At 35.9% G+C, this 18518-nt stretch overlaps 1 protein-coding gene across 1 annotated transcript in view; it reads right to left on the reverse strand.

The window, feature by feature from the left end:
• Nucleotides 1-2109: 2109 nt before the first annotated feature.
• The window catches only part of LOC140155148 (myosin-IIIb-like), a 100320-nt gene continuing 83911 nt past the window's right edge, over nt 2110-18518 (reverse strand). Inside the window, exons 32-37 of the mRNA XM_072177872.1 lie at nt 17238-17258; nt 16415-16650; nt 15408-15515; nt 11112-11196; nt 10012-10403; nt 2110-7744 (exon numbers count right to left, since the gene is read on the reverse strand). Coding sequence (XP_072033973.1) covers nt 7624-7744; nt 10012-10403; nt 11112-11196; nt 15408-15515; nt 16415-16650; nt 17238-17258 — 963 coding nt within the window. The 3' untranslated portion in view covers nt 2110-7623. The remainder of the gene's footprint in view (nt 7745-10011; nt 10404-11111; nt 11197-15407; nt 15516-16414; nt 16651-17237; nt 17259-18518) is intronic.

Genomic DNA, 18518 nt, shown 5'->3' on the forward strand with positions numbered 1-18518 from the left:
ATAAGGCGTTCGACTATGATGCGAGAGGTTGCGGGTTCGAACCCTGGCGGTGCCTAGTACGAAAAATTGAGTTAGCTTGAAATTCCTCTGGACAAGGAATTGACTGCTAATTTGTCTCGTTGTAACCCGTACGAAATTCGGGTAGCTGATCCTGGTTGCGATGGCTATTTGTGGAATGTCTAGGGTGTGCGCTCTTGAAGCAGCAAAGTCCCTGATTTGTGGTTTAATGGTTTATGGAATGATATGGGGCCATAGTGGTCAGCGACAACCTGTAAAGTGTGATGAGGCTTGTGGATCAACGTCTAGGCGTTGTGCCTGTGCGTAGCGCACTATAAATCACTGCGCTTTTTTTTTTTAGAACTTCCTGCCAACTCTTTAATTCACCTACTCCAAATTGTAAATTGTTCTGTCTTTTTGTCTTTTCTGCCATTTACTCCTAGCTCATTATTAATAATAATATTACGAAATACACTGCAGTTTTTAGTTAATTGGCTAAAAACTGCCATTCGTCTTGCCTTATTAATTTTATATTAATTAGCAATGTATATTACAGCACATTATAAAATGTATAACGACTGAATACTCACTCCAATCTTAACTTTTTTGAATGTGATGATTGTTAGTCCGATACTCCGGCGAAGCTATGAATATGGCATCTTACCTATAGGCCTATTCCATTCTATATTCTGCATTGCGTGTTTTCTCTTCAATCATTTTTGTTGAACGCTAATAATTATTTAATAATCAACATGATTAAATAAAAAAAGGTGGTTTCACTTTAGTTATGTGTCATTTTATTTATAATTGATAAAATAATACAATAATTCATTTGTTTACCTACCTATTTATAATACATGTAAAATGGGTTATGTTGTTCAATAGGCCTACATGTATAAATTATGCCCATATCATAGATAGGCCCTGAAAAAGACAAAACTGATGTTTAAGATATCAATTATATAAATGACATTTTGAGTCATTTTCGCCAGCCTACTGGCTGGCACTTGTTTCATAGATGGGATTTGTTTGCTCTAAGGATTATACCTACTGGTATTGGTATGAATTATTTTATTTTACTTTTTGTGGTGGAAATTTTGTAAAATATTGCCATTCGATTTGTAATATTTGAATATTTACCGTTTCCAGCATATCAAATTTTATTTTGGTTCCGAGGTCACCTACATTTTGCTGTCATTTATATTCCAATGTATAATCATGCTGAGTTCGAAGAAGCTATCATGTAGAACCAAAGGTATAAGAGCAGAGGTAGAACTTATTGAATGACCGTAGCTGCATGCTTGCATACCACGAAAAATCACATTCCTTCAAATGATCAGGAATATTTAGACAATAAACAACAGTAGAAGTAATTGGAATACGACAAGACCTTCATAATGTTACATGTTTTATTTGTTTTGTCAACATTTTAATACCAATATACATTATATTTAATTATAGTATTAAACACTTTCAATTACAACTCGGTGCAAATTTGCATAATTCATTTTACCAGTTACAAGGTTAGTGATTGTTTCAAAACTGTGTAGCCTATATATTTTTTTTTTGTTGTTACAAATTCTCTCAACATGAACAAGGACTATAAATTATCAAGAACCCTTCACCCATATACTATGTTTGTTTGTGTTCAATATAAAATATTAGTATAGGTGTATAGGCACTACATTGTAATTAAAAATGCAATTGATATGTTTTGCAAAAAAAAATAGCATCATCACAATATATTTGTTCACACTGGGGTATGCATGGCTAATCGTGTGAAATATACAGGGTTTAAGGGGGTACTACACCCCTCAATAAATTTGTGACTTTTTTGCATTTTTCTCAAAAACTAATAACACCCTGGTAACAAAAGTTATGTATATTATAGGGGCAAGGAATCAAAATACTACACTGGAATTTCAGTGACCCAAGACAAGCAGTTCGATACTTGTGATAGAAAATGAGGTACCGCTATACTAGGATGTACCTCATTTCCTATCATATTTACTGAACCGCTTGTCTTGATTCACTGAAATTTCAGTGTAGTAATTGTATTCCTTGCCCCAATAATATACATAACTTTTGTTATCAGTGTGTTATTAATTTTGAGAAAAATGCAAAAATAGTCACAAATTTACCACAGGGGTGTAGTACCCCCTTAAAATTCAATATGGTTTAATACATAGTGTGTGTATATTGTACACAAAACGAGTATATATTGTAACAAAAAATATCACCTGTGGCACATCATGGAAGGGGGAGTAAATGCCCCCTCCCTGAATCAATTAGGTTGGTCTGACTCGCCCCCACCTGTACACTATGATATAAAGAACAATTAATATTGTTCTGGATTTATTACACTCAAATGTACTTTCATTCAGGGATTTAATTGTGATGTTTCATTAAATAGAAAAAAAATACTCAATTCATAGTTGGAATATCAGCCAAAACAAGGGTCAAATACAGTAATGGCTTGTGGCATGAATGTCTGAAGTATAATACTACAACACACTCACAATAACACAATAATGATATAAGTCATATTTTTAAAGAGTTTTCTTAGTCCAAACAAAATTATTGTTTGTCTCAAGAGCTCCTGCCTGAGTTGTTGAAATGGCCCGTGTTAAATATTCTGAACTCCAGATTCATTTTTTTCTGAAGAAAATGTACTTTTTCAGGAAAAAAAATATATTTTGCAATTCTGTATGACTATCAATAGCTTGTATGAAAGATGTGTATCAAACAAAGCATATTATTGCTTTTATTTATATCAATGTCAAATACTGACAACTGGAATTAAATTCTATTTAAAAAAAACTCTAACAAAAATACATCCCACTTAAATGTTCAAGATTCAAAAAGCTCAGAGGCAAGCAATTAATTTTGTTTGGCCTTTATGAAACAACTAATATGCATCTATACGTAGGAAAATTGTGTGTGTGTGATGCTCACATCTTCATTGGACATGGTACACATAATGGCAAAGTGTATATAATATATCATTATCATCATTATGACACTCTACATGATTGTATCTCCAAGCTCTTTACTGTCAAATCATGATTTGAATCACATATTATTATGGCTTTAAAAATTAATTCATTACTTTCATAGAAGTTGTAGAAGTTATGTCACACATAAAACATTTACTCAAAAAACAATTGGTTGTCATATACTTGACCATGCGGTAACTCAAAATGGTAAGTACGTAAAGTCAACCAGCATGGGTAAATTAACAAGACAAATCATGTCTTGTTTACATTGTTACAAAAAGGTCCAGGTAAATTGAACAATTAGGTTGTTCAAGTGCAACTCAACATAAATAGTTACCCAACAAACTAAACTTGAATTTGTCAACATTTTTCCACTATACCTTCCAGGTATAGGCTAGGCCTACCTTCAGTGTTCAGCCAAAAATATTAGTTTATCGTGTATACAAATCACTATTGATACTGCTTTTCAGCCATTTCCTTTCATGTGGAAGATATAATTTTCAAGGACTTTTACATCATACATTCTAGGACACTTTTAAATGAAAATGGATGGTGATGGACTGTAACTATTGTGGATTTCCACTGTTCCAGCTACCAAAGAATTGAAAACACAAGCTGTAGATAACTACTCCCCATTCCAGAAAAATACAGCATCCTATTTTGCCAAATAAAACATAATAGGTAAATCCCAATCCTTTGGTTAGTTTTAACTGCCCAGTCTAACTGCAATTAAAGTCAAATTTTAATATTTGGCTATTTTTTTCAAAATAAGGGCCAAAAACATGTGTGTGTTTTCATATGCTGTGACAATCAAGACCAAAGACTAATTTCAGCTAATGAATATCTTTTATAACCAATTATCAAAATTTATATAAAAATATTTATTTATAAGCAAACTCACAGCCTATATCACAAATTTCGAATGCTTTTAAAAGACTTTGTAACTGAAATTGTCAGGAATCATGCAAAATTGCATATTTTTGGCCCATTTTTCCTGAAATTACAAATCTATTCAAATTTGACTTTAATCAAAAGTAAGCCATCCAGTGGCGTAGCCAGGTTTTCGAAAGGACAAAATATTTCAAAGCAATTTTCACAGTGTTTTTTAAGTTTATAAATCAATATCCTTCAATGTGCTAACATAAACAGTCAAAAAGGAAGAGTCATATCCAAGATTTAAGTATTTGAGCCAATTGTGCCCTCAAAATTGTCTATTGTTGACCCCAAATTTTTGTTAGCCAAGGCCTGTCATCTACCGACGACCTAAGATGAACCGACGGCAAAGATGAGTGGGGGGGCACCAGCCCCCCTGGCCCCCTCACTGGCTACGCCACTGAAGCCTTCCTCAACATAATTTTAATTTTGGACACAATTTTCATCACATTCTCATATCTTCTTTAAGACCAAAACTGACCAACATAATACGAATCATTGGATCCTGAGTCCACTGAGGTGTGAATCATGGACTTCATTTCCACCATCAAGTGATACCATAACTAACGTTCAAAAACTTGGTGGATACCTGTTCACCTTTCAATTAATTGCAGAGAGGTTTGTATTTCAAGCTGCAAAACCCACTGGTATAATATTAGAGCACGAAACATCCATGCAGCATTCTTCCTGTAATGAAGTGCGGTAGAATCACGTTGGTTGCCTACACATAGATGGAATGAACTACATTTTTGTTCTAACGGGAATGGAACTTTATTCTCAAGGAACATACATACATAAATATCAATGTGCGACAAATATAAATGAATGTTTCATATAACATCATTACATCAGGAATTAATGCAGTGCTATATGATATTTCATTAACTTAGCTAACATAACTTAAACATTCATCATAGCTAAAACTCGCACACCACATGCCTTCTGGCTTTATTTGACAGCAACGTAATGGTAACAGCACCCTCACAAATCTCACTTCTGTTTTGAATTCAGATATTACCAACTTGAGGGGGTACTTGCAATGAAAATAAAAGCAAGGCAGTATGCAGCCTGACCTGTACAGTAATAGTTTTATTCCTGCCCAAATTGAAGAAGTCAGAAATCTTAAGACTAAAAATATGCTATTTGATGACAAGAACTGCATAATTTTGTCTTTCAATTGCAAACTGCAGACAAAGCGAGGTCAATATAATGTGAATGACATGCTCTCAATCTTTCAGATATCTGCACAGTTCCTGTTTTTCAATAGGGCAAAACCAAAACAGACTTAGTCCAAAATAAATCTGGACAAATGACAGGTTTGGCCATTCAACCAAGGATCAAATCTACAGCATATGCATATAATATACAAAAATGATGAACATGATGAAAGGGCAGTGGCTTGCCCATGGGTGGCTTTAGCTTGGATGTTTTGGCCCCAGCTTTTCTGTAAAATCAGTCTATTTTGGGCATATGGCCAATCACCCCACCCCCTGAATTCTTACTGTGAGCTTATAGCCTTATTATACACTTCAAGTATTTGGCAATACAACTTACACTCTCAGTCAGCGGTGTAGGTATTTCTTTAAACATACACTCCACATCAAACAGGTTCTACAGACAGGCCCATACGCAGGGGGGGGGGGGGTGCGAGGGTGCGACCGCACCTCCCCAAATTTATATATAGTAGTATATAAAAAGTATACAAAAAGTCCCAAAATTTCAGAATTTGCGAGCGTAGCGAGGAAAAAAACAGGCTTTTTACGCTTTTTTGGTCAAAAAATGTCCAAATTTGGGGAAGAAAGTCCACTTTTCACAAAATCGCCCCCCTTGGAAAAAAAGTCCACTTTTTCAAAATCAGAATCCCCCCAAAAAAATCCTGCGTACGGGGCCTGTCTACAGACATTATATAATTGAACAAAAACCCATAAAGTGCAGAGGTGTTTAAAAAAATGAAATGAAAAATTTGTCTTATATAAGGGTTGAAATCAAAACTCGACTGCTGGTTGACCGGCGGTTGAACCATGTTCCATTGTTCAGAACAATAGAAACCAGCTCCAACTGCACAGAACCGCCCCCGAACCAGCGGTCGCCACCGGTGGAGTTTTGATTTTACCCCTAAGACAATATCAGACAAATATAATTGGCTGGAAATGGACTCACCGCTTAAATAAAAAATTATAAAATGTCCCTTAATGTATAAATCCTTATTCATTATGAAGAATTCAGATGCAAAATGCAATAAATGCCAGGCTTTTTGAGATAAGGCTACCAACATGTTCCCTCTTAAACTCTAAATAATGACACCCTGCTTTAAAACTTCTAAGGTAAAATTGTGAAAATATGATCAAAAGTAGCACACATTTCCTTATAAAATCATTTGACCAGTTATATTGCCAACATCTCAAATTGAGAAAAATGGATAACGGTTTTTGCATCTGTACTCTTCAGATATTCTTTTTGCTTCTAATATATAAAACATCTCCGATTACCATAGTCAAGGTTTCCTCAATACAAGGTGACAAGAAACATTCTGAAGGATTATGTCTCCAGAAACTTTGCATTATTTAAGGCCATAAGGCGTTTGATGTTCCTCAAACTTATAACCCTTTCACATTAAACGCCACAAAATTTCATATATTGGGTGCCTCCCCTGGTCCTCTGTATACCAGGGTGCCTCCCCTGGTACGGAGGAGTGTTTTACACACAAGGTATCCCACCCAAACCACCTCTATGAGGTTAGGGTATTATGGAATTAAGGCAGGGCAACACCTTAAGTTGAGGAAATCACTAAGTGTACCATCTTTGGAAAACACTTTTGACAAAATAATGAAAGGGAACATTGTGTATTGATAAGCTTAAGGCAATAGTGCTCTAAAATAAACATGTCTTCAACCCAGGGTCTTCCATAGATAATTTTACAAATGAAAACATATATAGTTTGGTTGTAGAAACAATCAGAGACACTTTCACTCGAATGAGACATGTCTTCCAGTAAGTTTTCCAGTAAGTCATGTCTAACCAGAAATCAAATGACCCGTCTTATATTTTAGACCTGTCTTGCATGAAGACAGGAAATTGTGTCTATAATTTGGAGATGTTATGGACATGATATGGACACGAGTTTGAGTCTTAATTGGCTTCCTGGATAAGTGTTATAAAACCAACATCAGAGGACATGTCTTCAGAGGACATTTTCAGAAAACTGGCTTCTATTTCATATGTTTTCAATTGTTAGATATTATTGCAGAGACACAATTTTTACAGTGTTTTCCTTAAATTGCTTTATGAACATACAGTACTGATCAAAGGTCTTCAACTATGTTTTGCATGGAACCCGCATGATAAGGGTACACACCCGTTAGTGTAGAGTACATAGAATTAACACCCTAATCATGTGTCTTAACCGAGGAGTAAAAGTAGTGCCTGTTAGCAGGGAGGCATTTGCCAGGCTTGTAAACATATGGGCCTGTGTGTTGTGGATACTACCATGGCAAGAAAAAACCTTCAAAGCAGGAGAAAAGTCTGAAGACTTTGGAACAGTACTGTAGATGCTGTACTGGATTATTCATCATGAGCCTCTCTGCTTGATTACATGTAGTTGGTCACTAATGATTTTGATAAACAACAATACCACTGCTGACATATCCACATAATCAAAAGTCCAGCTGATCAGTTGTATCACAGATCCTGGAAAACATCACCGATTGCCAGATTTCTTGAGGAGGGCCTTGAAGTCAAATGTGCCATCCGGTGAGAAGGTCACTTCACTGGTTCCTGTACCATCAGGACTGGTGGGTGTCGGAAGCCTTCCAAATGATCTAGAAACAGGTGTATTCATACATACAAACAGACATACAGACAGACACAAACAAAAATATGTTAGAATTGAATGATTCTATAATAATGACAGGGAGAGGGTGTCTTAGGGTTTGGTTGGGTTCTCATGCGAGTGCAATACTACAGTTGGACTAGCAGAATATCTGGACTCTTGGATAGCTTAAAATACTTCTCTTAATACCTTCAGATTCTACACATGGGTCACGATTGTTTTGGTCTTGTTTAAGGTCACGTTTGGCACCCCTAGCATAAGGGGACCCAACCAAAAACCAAGACCCTTCCCCATTGCATTGGTCCAGTATTTGCAATTAATGGCACATAGCAATAATATTAATATTGGAATAAATATACGCAGTCATTGATAATACAGTTTCACATACTCTGCATTAGATCTCCAAATGCATCATACAGACTTGGTGGTATTATACTTTCCTTGTAAGATAATCCATGCTTGAAGTCATGATCAAAATCCTAGTCAAAATGAGCATAGTATAAGTAACAGTTAAATCTGGGTAAATCACTCAATATCTGTGGGTGCAGAATCTGCAGATCATCAGTTATGGGACAAACTTGGGATGAATTGGAATTGATATTGTTCCCGAAGTATAAGTAGTTGGGTATTGGGATTCATTTTGCCACCAAGCTGCCTTCATCGCATGATACATTAAGAAACACAACATTATATTTCCTGAGTACACCAATGTGATATTTAGTCTGCACCAAATAGTCATGCGATAGACTCTTTTCAGACTCATTCACCTGTGTAGAAATGGCATTGAGCATGCGGAATAGGGAAAGGTTTTAACATTACAAAGTGAGTAGCCTAAGCCCAGAAATCTCAGTGTAAAAGCTACGGAGCATAAACTGTCTCATTTGCATTAACAAGGAACAACTTAAATATGAGCCACCGCCCCGGGCCACCACCCTTTATAATTTAGTTGATACCTGGTTTCTCATGAGTTGGCACAAAATAGGTTCATTGCATTTTTGACAAAATTTTGTAACTCCAAATTTTTCCCAGGACTGCTGATAAAATGGAAGATATAATCTTATATTCTTCATCTACAATCATTGGCGTACGCAGGGGGGGTGTTACGGGTGTGAAACACCCCCCTTGTGTCTGTCCAAAAAAATAAAAATGGGGGCCCCCTTGTGTCTGTCCAAAAAATAAAAATGGGGGGAGAAAAGGCAAAGAAAGAAAGAGGGAGAGAGAGAGAGAGAGAGAGGGGGGAAGAGGAGAGGAGGGAGATGACCAAGGCATAGGGGACATATTATCAAAGTTTCATAGGCCTATAGACACAAATTTTCTCACCCCTTTACCCGGTATTGACCGAACGTACGTAAATGTGTCGATTAATGTTAACACCCCCCCCCCCACACACACACACACACACATCATAATCATCATCAGTCACACCTCTACCCTGGCAACGTACGTACGTAAAGAGGTTATTGTTAATTGCCATGGATATAGGGCCTACATGTTAACACCAACACCTCTCCACATCGTCACACCCCACAGCCTACCCCCGGAGTTCGGGCCCTTTTTTCTGTTTGAAGCAATGATTTTTAAAAATTATGCACCAAATGGCTTCAATCGGACCTTCATTTTGCAAATTTTTCCAACTTCTGCAGGAGGGAAAACTCTGGACCAGTATTTCACCAATTTTCGGCTTTTTCAAACTAACATTTTACACACTAATAGTGCCAAAATGGTCCGCCAAATCGCTTCAATTTGGCAAAAGTTTCTTAATTCTGAGGGGCACATCCCCCCTCAGACACCCCCCTGCGTAGTGAATAAACAAGTAGCCATTTTGGCTTCTTCTTTCGACATTTACCAATTTGCATTTCACACAATTGCTGAAGGCAAGGCTTGTTCACGAAAGGCTTCATGGTATGGACCGTCATTTCACAAATTTTCGGCTTTTTCAAACTAAAATTTTACACACTAATAGTGCCAAAATTGTCCACCAAATCGCTTTAATTAGGTCTTCATTTTCCAAAAGTTTCTTAATTCTGAGGGGGCCACATCCCCCCTCAGACACCCCCCTGCGTCGCGCAAGCGCGACGGGATGACCGCTACGCGGCCATTTCCTTATTTTAGTATTGTTTATCATCACACCCCTTGAGAAATTCCTGCGTACGCGAGTGTCTACAATTGAAGCATAGTGTTGATTTTTGTCCTTTTTGTTTCTTCACAGGTTGCTGTCAGATGAAAAAATAAACCCAGAAAATCTACATGACTTACTTCAGCCTTGATGGCTTGACAAGGGCACTACTGGTGCTTGTGCTGGATACTTGGGTGAATGGTGAATCTTTGTGCTTTATTAAGACCTGTGATGTGGTGGATGTGAGTGGGAACTGTGGCAATCTGTGCTGTTGCCCTGGTGAATGCTGCTGTTTCCATGGTGATGGTTGCTGTGGTGACATGCTTGCATGCGAGGCAGCTGGATGAGGATGATATGGTTGTGATGGTGACACTACTACATTGTTTGAGTGATGCTGGGTTTGTGGTAATGAGGGCGCTGTTTTGATGACAGCGCCCTCACCATTTCTGATCGGTTCTCTGGTGGAAGCTGAGGTGGGTTGTGCAAGGCATGTATAGTCACTCTCTACAGACACACTAACCGATTCGAGCTCCTGGAAAAAAACAATCAAACGTTTTTCTTTCAGTTCAGTTTCAATTTGAGAAAAGTATGAAAATGTTCATATACGAGCATTAGGCTATAGTACAGTTTAAGGAAAATAGAGAAAATGTGATTTAATTGATGTAGATCTGATAATTAGCTGGTACAGAAAATTAGGCGTCTACATATGGTTTGGATTAATTAATATAATGCACATTTTGACCATCTAAATTATGTCAAATTTATATCATCTGTTTTTGTTCATTTATTTGCCAGCTTTTATAGCTACCTTCAAAAGTATGTTTCCATTCTAACCATTGAAGAAATATATATCTTAGCTGTTTAGCTTATTCTTTTAAAGAAATAAAGCTCAAAAAGCACTTGTAAAAATATATTACAAAACAGTTCCTAAGCATAAGTCAAATATCTTAAAACTAAATTGATCGCATAAATGATAAAGTTTTTTTTATATTATTATTCAGATTTAGAAAATAATAAACTAGATAGAAGAATTTTATTTTTATACAAATTTATTTGCTTCATCTTACCATCTGAAGAGATTGATGTTATAAATATGGAAAAAGAATAAAAACATTCACAGTAAAATAACAATACTGAGTACATCACAATATTTTTAAACAGCAAATGACAGAATTAAGAAAAATACTGAAATTTGCAACTGATTTTCCTAAAAAAACTAATAAAGAAAAGTTTTGGCTACCTCTAATATGCTGAAATCCATATCTGAGTTTGAGATTTCATCAGTATCATGGTAGCCAAAGCCATTCAGCCTTCCTGGTTCATCTCTGAAAGTAAATAAAACATACTAAATTAACCACATAATAGAGGTGTTACCACAAGGGGCCAGGGCCAAGTGATGAAAAAAAAATCATGGCATATACCCCTTTTGATGAAATATCCTCCGATTGAGACAACTATCCCAAATTTTATATACATTATAAATGGGGTGTTGCTGTCTTGGACCAACCAGACACTGGCTTGATGTCCATATTTGCATGGGCCTGTACAGAAACCATCAGTGTCGCAGTGGGGCTGGTAGGCTACTCACCTGGTTAAAAGAGTTTCTCATAGCCATAGTAATTGACAACAAATCAGTCCCTAACAAGTTTTTTAGTGGGTTAGCTGTTGGACAAGTTTAGAACTGACAAGCTTTCGTCAAGAGTAGCACTCACTTCTTCAGGACAAAGTACCTAAGAATAAGATATGTAGGATGTCCCTTGCCTACTGATGGCTCTGAAAAGAGCTGTTCACTGAAGATACTGTCCCTTGCCAACAGAGAAATAGCAGACCTTGCCTATCTGCTAATATGAATGTTTTGGTGGCTCTGAAAAGAGCTGTTCAACTGAAGACTGCCTTTTGTCAACAGAGAACAACAAACCTCACTTATTTGCTGATGTAATTGTAAAGAGTTTGCAATGAAGTAGGTTGCCCTGTACCTTTCTGTGTGATTATTAAATAAATAAAGAAGACGGACGTCAGATGATTGATCATATGACCAAAATCATCATCTGACGTCCCACAAAATCAGTTTCAATAAAATGGTTATTGATTGATTGATTAACAATGCTAAGAGAGTTTCAACCTGTTCAAATATTCTGACTAAACTTTTCTTTTTTAATTTTTTTTCTGATCATTCCAGTGGGAATGATATTTTTTTACCTCAGAAATGATAATTATAACCATTTGGGTGGCGATAGGGGCACCAAGTATGTGGCCGTGGAGTACCACATGTTTTCTTTACTTTTAAATGATATTTCAAATTTACATTTACGCCACTGCACATCACATCAGCAATATGTTTAGGTCCTGTATTTGCCATGTTTACAATCAATATAATTGGTGTACACTAATTAAAATGTTATTTTACTGTTGTTAAGTATTTTGATATAATGTCATTGATAGGGACAAAGAGATCTGTCCAACTTCTGCTGACATGCCACTACTTACCGGTTATGTGGTCTGTAGGAGCAATGGTTTTTATGTGTACATGTACAGTGAATGTGATCATGCATAGGGGTGCAGCTGGCTTTCTTGGTTGGGGCCAAAATACAATTTTTTTTGGAAAAGATGAAAAATTCCCAGTTGCATCAATTTTACCTGGTATTATCGGTGGATATGCATATACTAGGTTTTTTTTAGAGACACTAAACATGTTAAAAGTCTTTGAGCTTCCAAAACTGGGCTTTATTGGGACAATGTGTGCATATCATGCAAAAAAGTGGTGCTTTACACTATATATTTTGCCATTCGATCAGGTTGAATTTTGGTGGGAAACAGGCTCCTTTACCCTTTTCTTTACCTTTGCCTTCCCAATTTTCTCTCATTATTTGTCAGGGGCACTTATCTCTTTCACATTTTGTCAGGGGACACTCTTTCCCCTGTCTACACTACTGATCATGCAATGCAGGAATTGGCGTGTTAATGTGGTCTAATTTGGCACTGTTTTGCATTATGGGGTAGGTTGCGCAGGCTGCTTACATTATTTACAAACTATGTGTAATTTGCAAATTATCTTAATGAATATACTGAATACTAGTTTGACAAGCACTTCAACTGTGTCTTGAATTCTTGTGTTTCCAACCAAACACAGAATTACTGTAACATAAGCAAAATACTGATTGTCAGCAGAGTTTGTTTGCATCCCTAATAATTTGCTTTTATTCACATGATCACTAAGTTCAAGAAAGTTGATAGGTAGAGCTTGTTGGTTTTCAACTGATCACCGGCGTGTCCAGGATCTGTTCTTGCAGGGGGCTCAGAGGGGCTTTCAGAGTTATGCGGGGGGCTTAATGGCTAAAATCACCAAAAAACGGCTAATTTTACATATTTTTTAACAAAGTTCGGGGGGTTCAGCCCCCCAGACACACCACTGCTGATAATGCATAAGCCGGACACTTGATAGATACACATACATTTGCTATCAGACAACATGTATATAGGACATCATTGCAAAAGAAATTATCTGCGAGATTATTCCAGCCATATAGTGCAACAATCAACTATGTAGCCTTTTACCATGCAGCATTGCTTTAAGTCTAAGCAGTAAACCTATATAAAGCATCAAACATCATGCAAAGTAGAGCATGTAAACCAGGTCCCTCCACTCCATGTATTCTTGGGTAAACATGCTTGTCCTAATGTAGCAAAAAGAAAGTGGAGTACTCTCAGATAGAGAAATGTAGTTCATGAAACATACAAAAGGGAGTTATTTTTCAAAATACAAGGTATTTTTCTTGGCTGTTATCCAATTTAACCTATACATCTTTTCCAGAGCAAGAAGCAGTTTGTATTTTCATCACCTGGAATTGTTTTTTACATCTAAGCTTGAAAAGAGGTTGGAATTCACAAAATCACGAAAAAAGGTTGTTTTCGCCAACAATTTGCAATATGAAATGCCAAAAAGGAAGTAAACAATATTCAGGATTAGCGTTTATACCAGTGAATACACAGAGTGCGGGCACCCGGTAAATAACAATATGAAATGGTAAAAGATCCTGGTATCAATGATTGCTGGTAAGGTAGACAATGTAGATCTTGAAGGTTACAGCTAAATAACAAAGAGGTATCAATATCCTGTAAGAAATCAAGCTAATGAATTAGTCATAGTAATTATGATAAAAATGTTAGTTAATAAAGGCTGAACATTGCATTGGTATCCTTAAACAGTGACTATAGTGATATAATAATGGTTGCAAATCATCCTCAAACCAGCAGACCTTATCACATGTGCTTGATGAAATCTAAACTATTTTTTTTTCACTTTTATTTGATTGAATGGTTTACACTTACAAAAATAATTACTAATCTGGTCATGAAGTAATTTTGTCTGCATTTGTAATATTTTAATATTAAAAATTTAAATTTTGCTTACTGTGGCATAGCTTCTGCAACTGAATTTGGATGGTAACAACCAAGGACTATCCAAATGACCATTTTTGTCCATGTAAATACCCCTGATGTAATCATACCGCTAGTCACTTAAAACCCACTTACACTAGTAGGAAACTGTCACAATTCAATCTTGGCTTAATTACTATCAAATTCAATCAAAATTTAGTGACTTGTCATGATGGTGCAAACAGTCACCTTCTGATGGTTGTGTCTTCCAAAGTTGCTATTCAATGCTGCTACTAGGGTAGATACCATAGTCAGTAGAATTAATTTGTGTTTTCATGCTTGTCTGCCCCAGTGTCTGCTGAATTACTGCGTAAGTTGTTGTCAAATTTCTGTGAAGACTGAAGACAACTTCAATTTACTGATAGTTTGAACACCCACTCACTTATACTGTAGACAGAATTATTTTCACAGAAATGCAAACATAACGACACAAGAATACATTTACACAATAGAGTTACATTAAATTCCATGAAGATTCTGCAAAATAAAATTCTTTCTGTGAAAATAAGAACGTTTACAGTATTATAGTCATCTGTTCCAATCAAATTCAAGGTCAAGATTTAAATGCAACTTTTTCCTACTGTAAGTAGGATCATGGTCAGGATACCTAACATCAGTCCAGTCCACCTGCCTGATGGCCAGTAAACACTGCCCAAGCAGGCAACATGTTTCCTGTGCAGGCAACATAGGCCTCTTCCAAATTTGGCAGCCTTAACCCCAAATTGTTTGTGGGGATTTACTAACTGATATTGAAAATTGAAATTTTGCACACTTGAGTTGTATCTTATTTGAAAAACAATTCACTTTGTAAAATATTTTAAATAACAAAACAATTTCGAATGTTTTTTTAAAAACTAAATGAGCAAATTTAAAATTGATAGAAACACACCACTGATTGTATTACATCCATCGATAATAGTAATATATCTTACATCTTCTTTACTCTAAACCAAGAAAGAACATATATTTTATTTGAATTATAGCATTGCATTGTGGGATACCATATTGCCAGGACAGTAAACATGCTCCCTGGTCAGGCAGTGTTGCCTGGCCAGGCCTTTGGACCAGACTGAACATGGTGAAATCAACAATAAACTACCTTCTTATAAACTCTAGTGTAGGAGTTCCATTGCTAGCATCTGATGAGCTGCTGACAAGACAGCTATAATAATCACTGTCACTTTCAGGTGAGAGTACCTTCAAACCTCTGAAATGTTACAAAATGGTAGGAAAACAGAGTGCATAGAAACATGATTAGTGGTGCATGTAGGACATTCAGTGCAACACACACACAGTGAAGTGCTATTATTCTGCAAATTTAAAAGACATCTTATAAATTGTAATCGGTTTTAAGCTAGATCATTTTCATATAGCGGAGTAACAAAGAGATATGATTTGAGTAACAACTCTTCTGGTTTAATATGATTAAGTTAGTATAACTCATTTGGTTTGGTATTGCTTGAAATTAATCTTGGTATACAATGTGATATGTGGCCTACCCTTTTCAACCAATATACTTCACTTTATATTTCATGGAATCTATTTAGGCTTGACCCTTCCCTTCACAAATTGCACCCAACCAGGAGAAAAATTAATTGCTTTCCTTGAAAAAAACCCCAAATACAAACACAGGTGACCAGAGATTTTCAAAACAGGATTGACCCTTTTGAGCAAAAAACATCCCTAAACAGGAATTTAGCACATTTTTGCAACATATTTTACTCCCTAAATGAGATTGTATCTGAAATTAACCTCTAAATAGGATTTATCTGAAAGGTAAACCTTTACAGGTTTCTGATAAAAAATATCTATAATGTTTAGGTGATGGTCCTGATGCAAATTAGAAAACAAAAATATTAAAAACACACTGTAGGTACACTAAAGTGACCCCTAAATGCACGAACTAGAATTTAAAAACAACCTTTTCAATTCAATTTGAGTTCATTCTCTCAAAAGGACCCTTCAGGCCTTTCTGGTCAGGCATGTCTGCACTGCCAAACTTTAGTGCCCCCCTCTAGAAAAAGTGGGTCGGCAGTGGTGGATCTCTAAAATATGGCTTTAGATATTTGAAAATAGATGAGAAATTAATCAATGAATGCAACTTACCCAGTTGGTTTGGCCCTCCTTCTACTCGCATCCCAAGCTAATTGACTCGCTAATAGACCCTTATAGTATGACTCTGCCTCATGTGTCAGGGGTGACTTTAACTGCTGCATACGTTTTCTTCTGGTACGTCTCATCTCTGATACCTGCTTGATCACTATCTTCTTTATCTCGCTGGCCATCACATCTTGGGCGGTGTGAGCCTGGCCTTCCATTAATTCTGTATTATAATTTCTTACCTGAAAGTATAAATTAATGAAATTTTTATCATTATTGAGTTTGTGACTGAAAATTGGTAGGTATAGATATTGTAATTTAGTGTGTCCTTCCATGAAATTCTCTATGACATTTTGAAATCAGTTTATGTCTTGCAGGGGAACTTGAAACATTCATTTCCACAAATTTAAATAAAAGATCTGATATTTAGGTAAATAGTTGTTTAATTTCAATCATTTTTCTAAGACTATGGAAAATATATGTTAAAAATTATTCCGAAGCAAGTGAAGATTGAGAATAATCTTTCAAAAGATGCATGTGTGCATTTGATCTTGAAAATGAAATTGATTTTTTTCTTGAAGTTTAGGATTGAGACCTGGTACATCTTAACTTGGCATTTAAAATTATGGGATTTCAATAACTGACTTTGCACTACAAAAGTTCAGATTAAGAAAAAGAAAGAGTCACTAAACATGAATCAAAATATCATAAACAATGGATCATGGAAAAATACATTTAGATTTTGTAAGTTTAAATCATAGATTCATGCAAATATGTATGTATGATAAGTGAAAACACTCAAGTCTCTTATGCGGGTGAGTATACTTGCCTTATCTTGACGAATCCGATCCTAGATAAAGATGGAATTAACAAACAAACATAAATAGCTCAGATAGATGTAGAATGCTAAGTTTTAAAAAATGGATCAAACTGGTCAAACTATGAATGGAAGCAATGGTTATTGCAACAGCAATTAAATTTTTATTGCAATAAAAAAAAAAGCATTACACCACACACATGATAATTATGTTCTTACAGAAAGAAACATACAACATAAAAAAAACTGCAACAGAGGATATCAAACAACATTTAGTGACAAAAGTCTTGATCAATGTGGGTCGAAGCATGTCTCATGGAAAGGTTATTTTTTGTTCCTACTTCAGTCCTCATGGCTAGCTGCAGATAAGTATTATTTGGGAAGTAAACTAAATATTGTGGAGGACTATTAAGTCAACCACTATGAGCATGTGAACTTCTGTATCTTACACAATCTTTCTATGCTGAAAGGGCATTTTGGAACTTGGAAAAGAAAGCAGGAAGTTTTAAAGAGAGAAGGTGAACAAAGAAGTTGTTTGTTTCTCTTGGGATTCAAACCCCAGACCCCTTGGGTGCCATGCACGGGCCTGATGACCAGTAGCCATAGGTGACCGATTTTACAGTGTTAGGGTTAAGATAATTTTTATCTTAGGAGGTTATCAAATTTGATCAGATTCCCCTCTAATTTCTGACCCTTCCCAACATTTATTTTTCAACATGGGACTATGCATGGATATTTTCATAGATCTGTTCAATGTTAAACTAAAAGTCAGCATGTGAACAGGCATAATATGTATCACTCATTATTCATTAGATCAGTGACCTAATATTCTTATTATGCATCAAAGCTCATGGAAATATATCATTTTCACTTCAAATTATTTAGCTTTCCATTAATTAGTATTAGCAGAAACATATGCTATCTTCTGAAGATAGCACTGCTTATACATCACTTTTATGTCCTTTCTGACAGTTAAACACATTTTCTTGCCCACTATTCATGACAGAAATCTCATTATGATATAGCTTATACGAGAGTTCCTTGATTTTATAGTCAGATAAAAATATGTGGGGAAAATTGAAATTCTAAAATGTGGCCAAAAGATATTTATAGGCGGAGAAAATCAAAATAATTGAAGGAGGAAATTGAATTCACTTCAGCTTTATCTGTTACTATAAAGGAAACAGAACCTCTTGGTTCAAAATACAAAAACAAAATTAGCCATAAATTGCCTCTGCATCTTGCTTATGCTGCATTTTAATAAAACAAGTAAAGTTGTCTCGATTGTGCTAA

This window comes from Amphiura filiformis, chromosome 6 (assembly GCF_039555335.1).
Source record: "Amphiura filiformis chromosome 6, Afil_fr2py, whole genome shotgun sequence".
NCBI lineage: Eukaryota > Metazoa > Echinodermata > Ophiuroidea > Amphilepidida > Amphiuridae > Amphiura > Amphiura filiformis.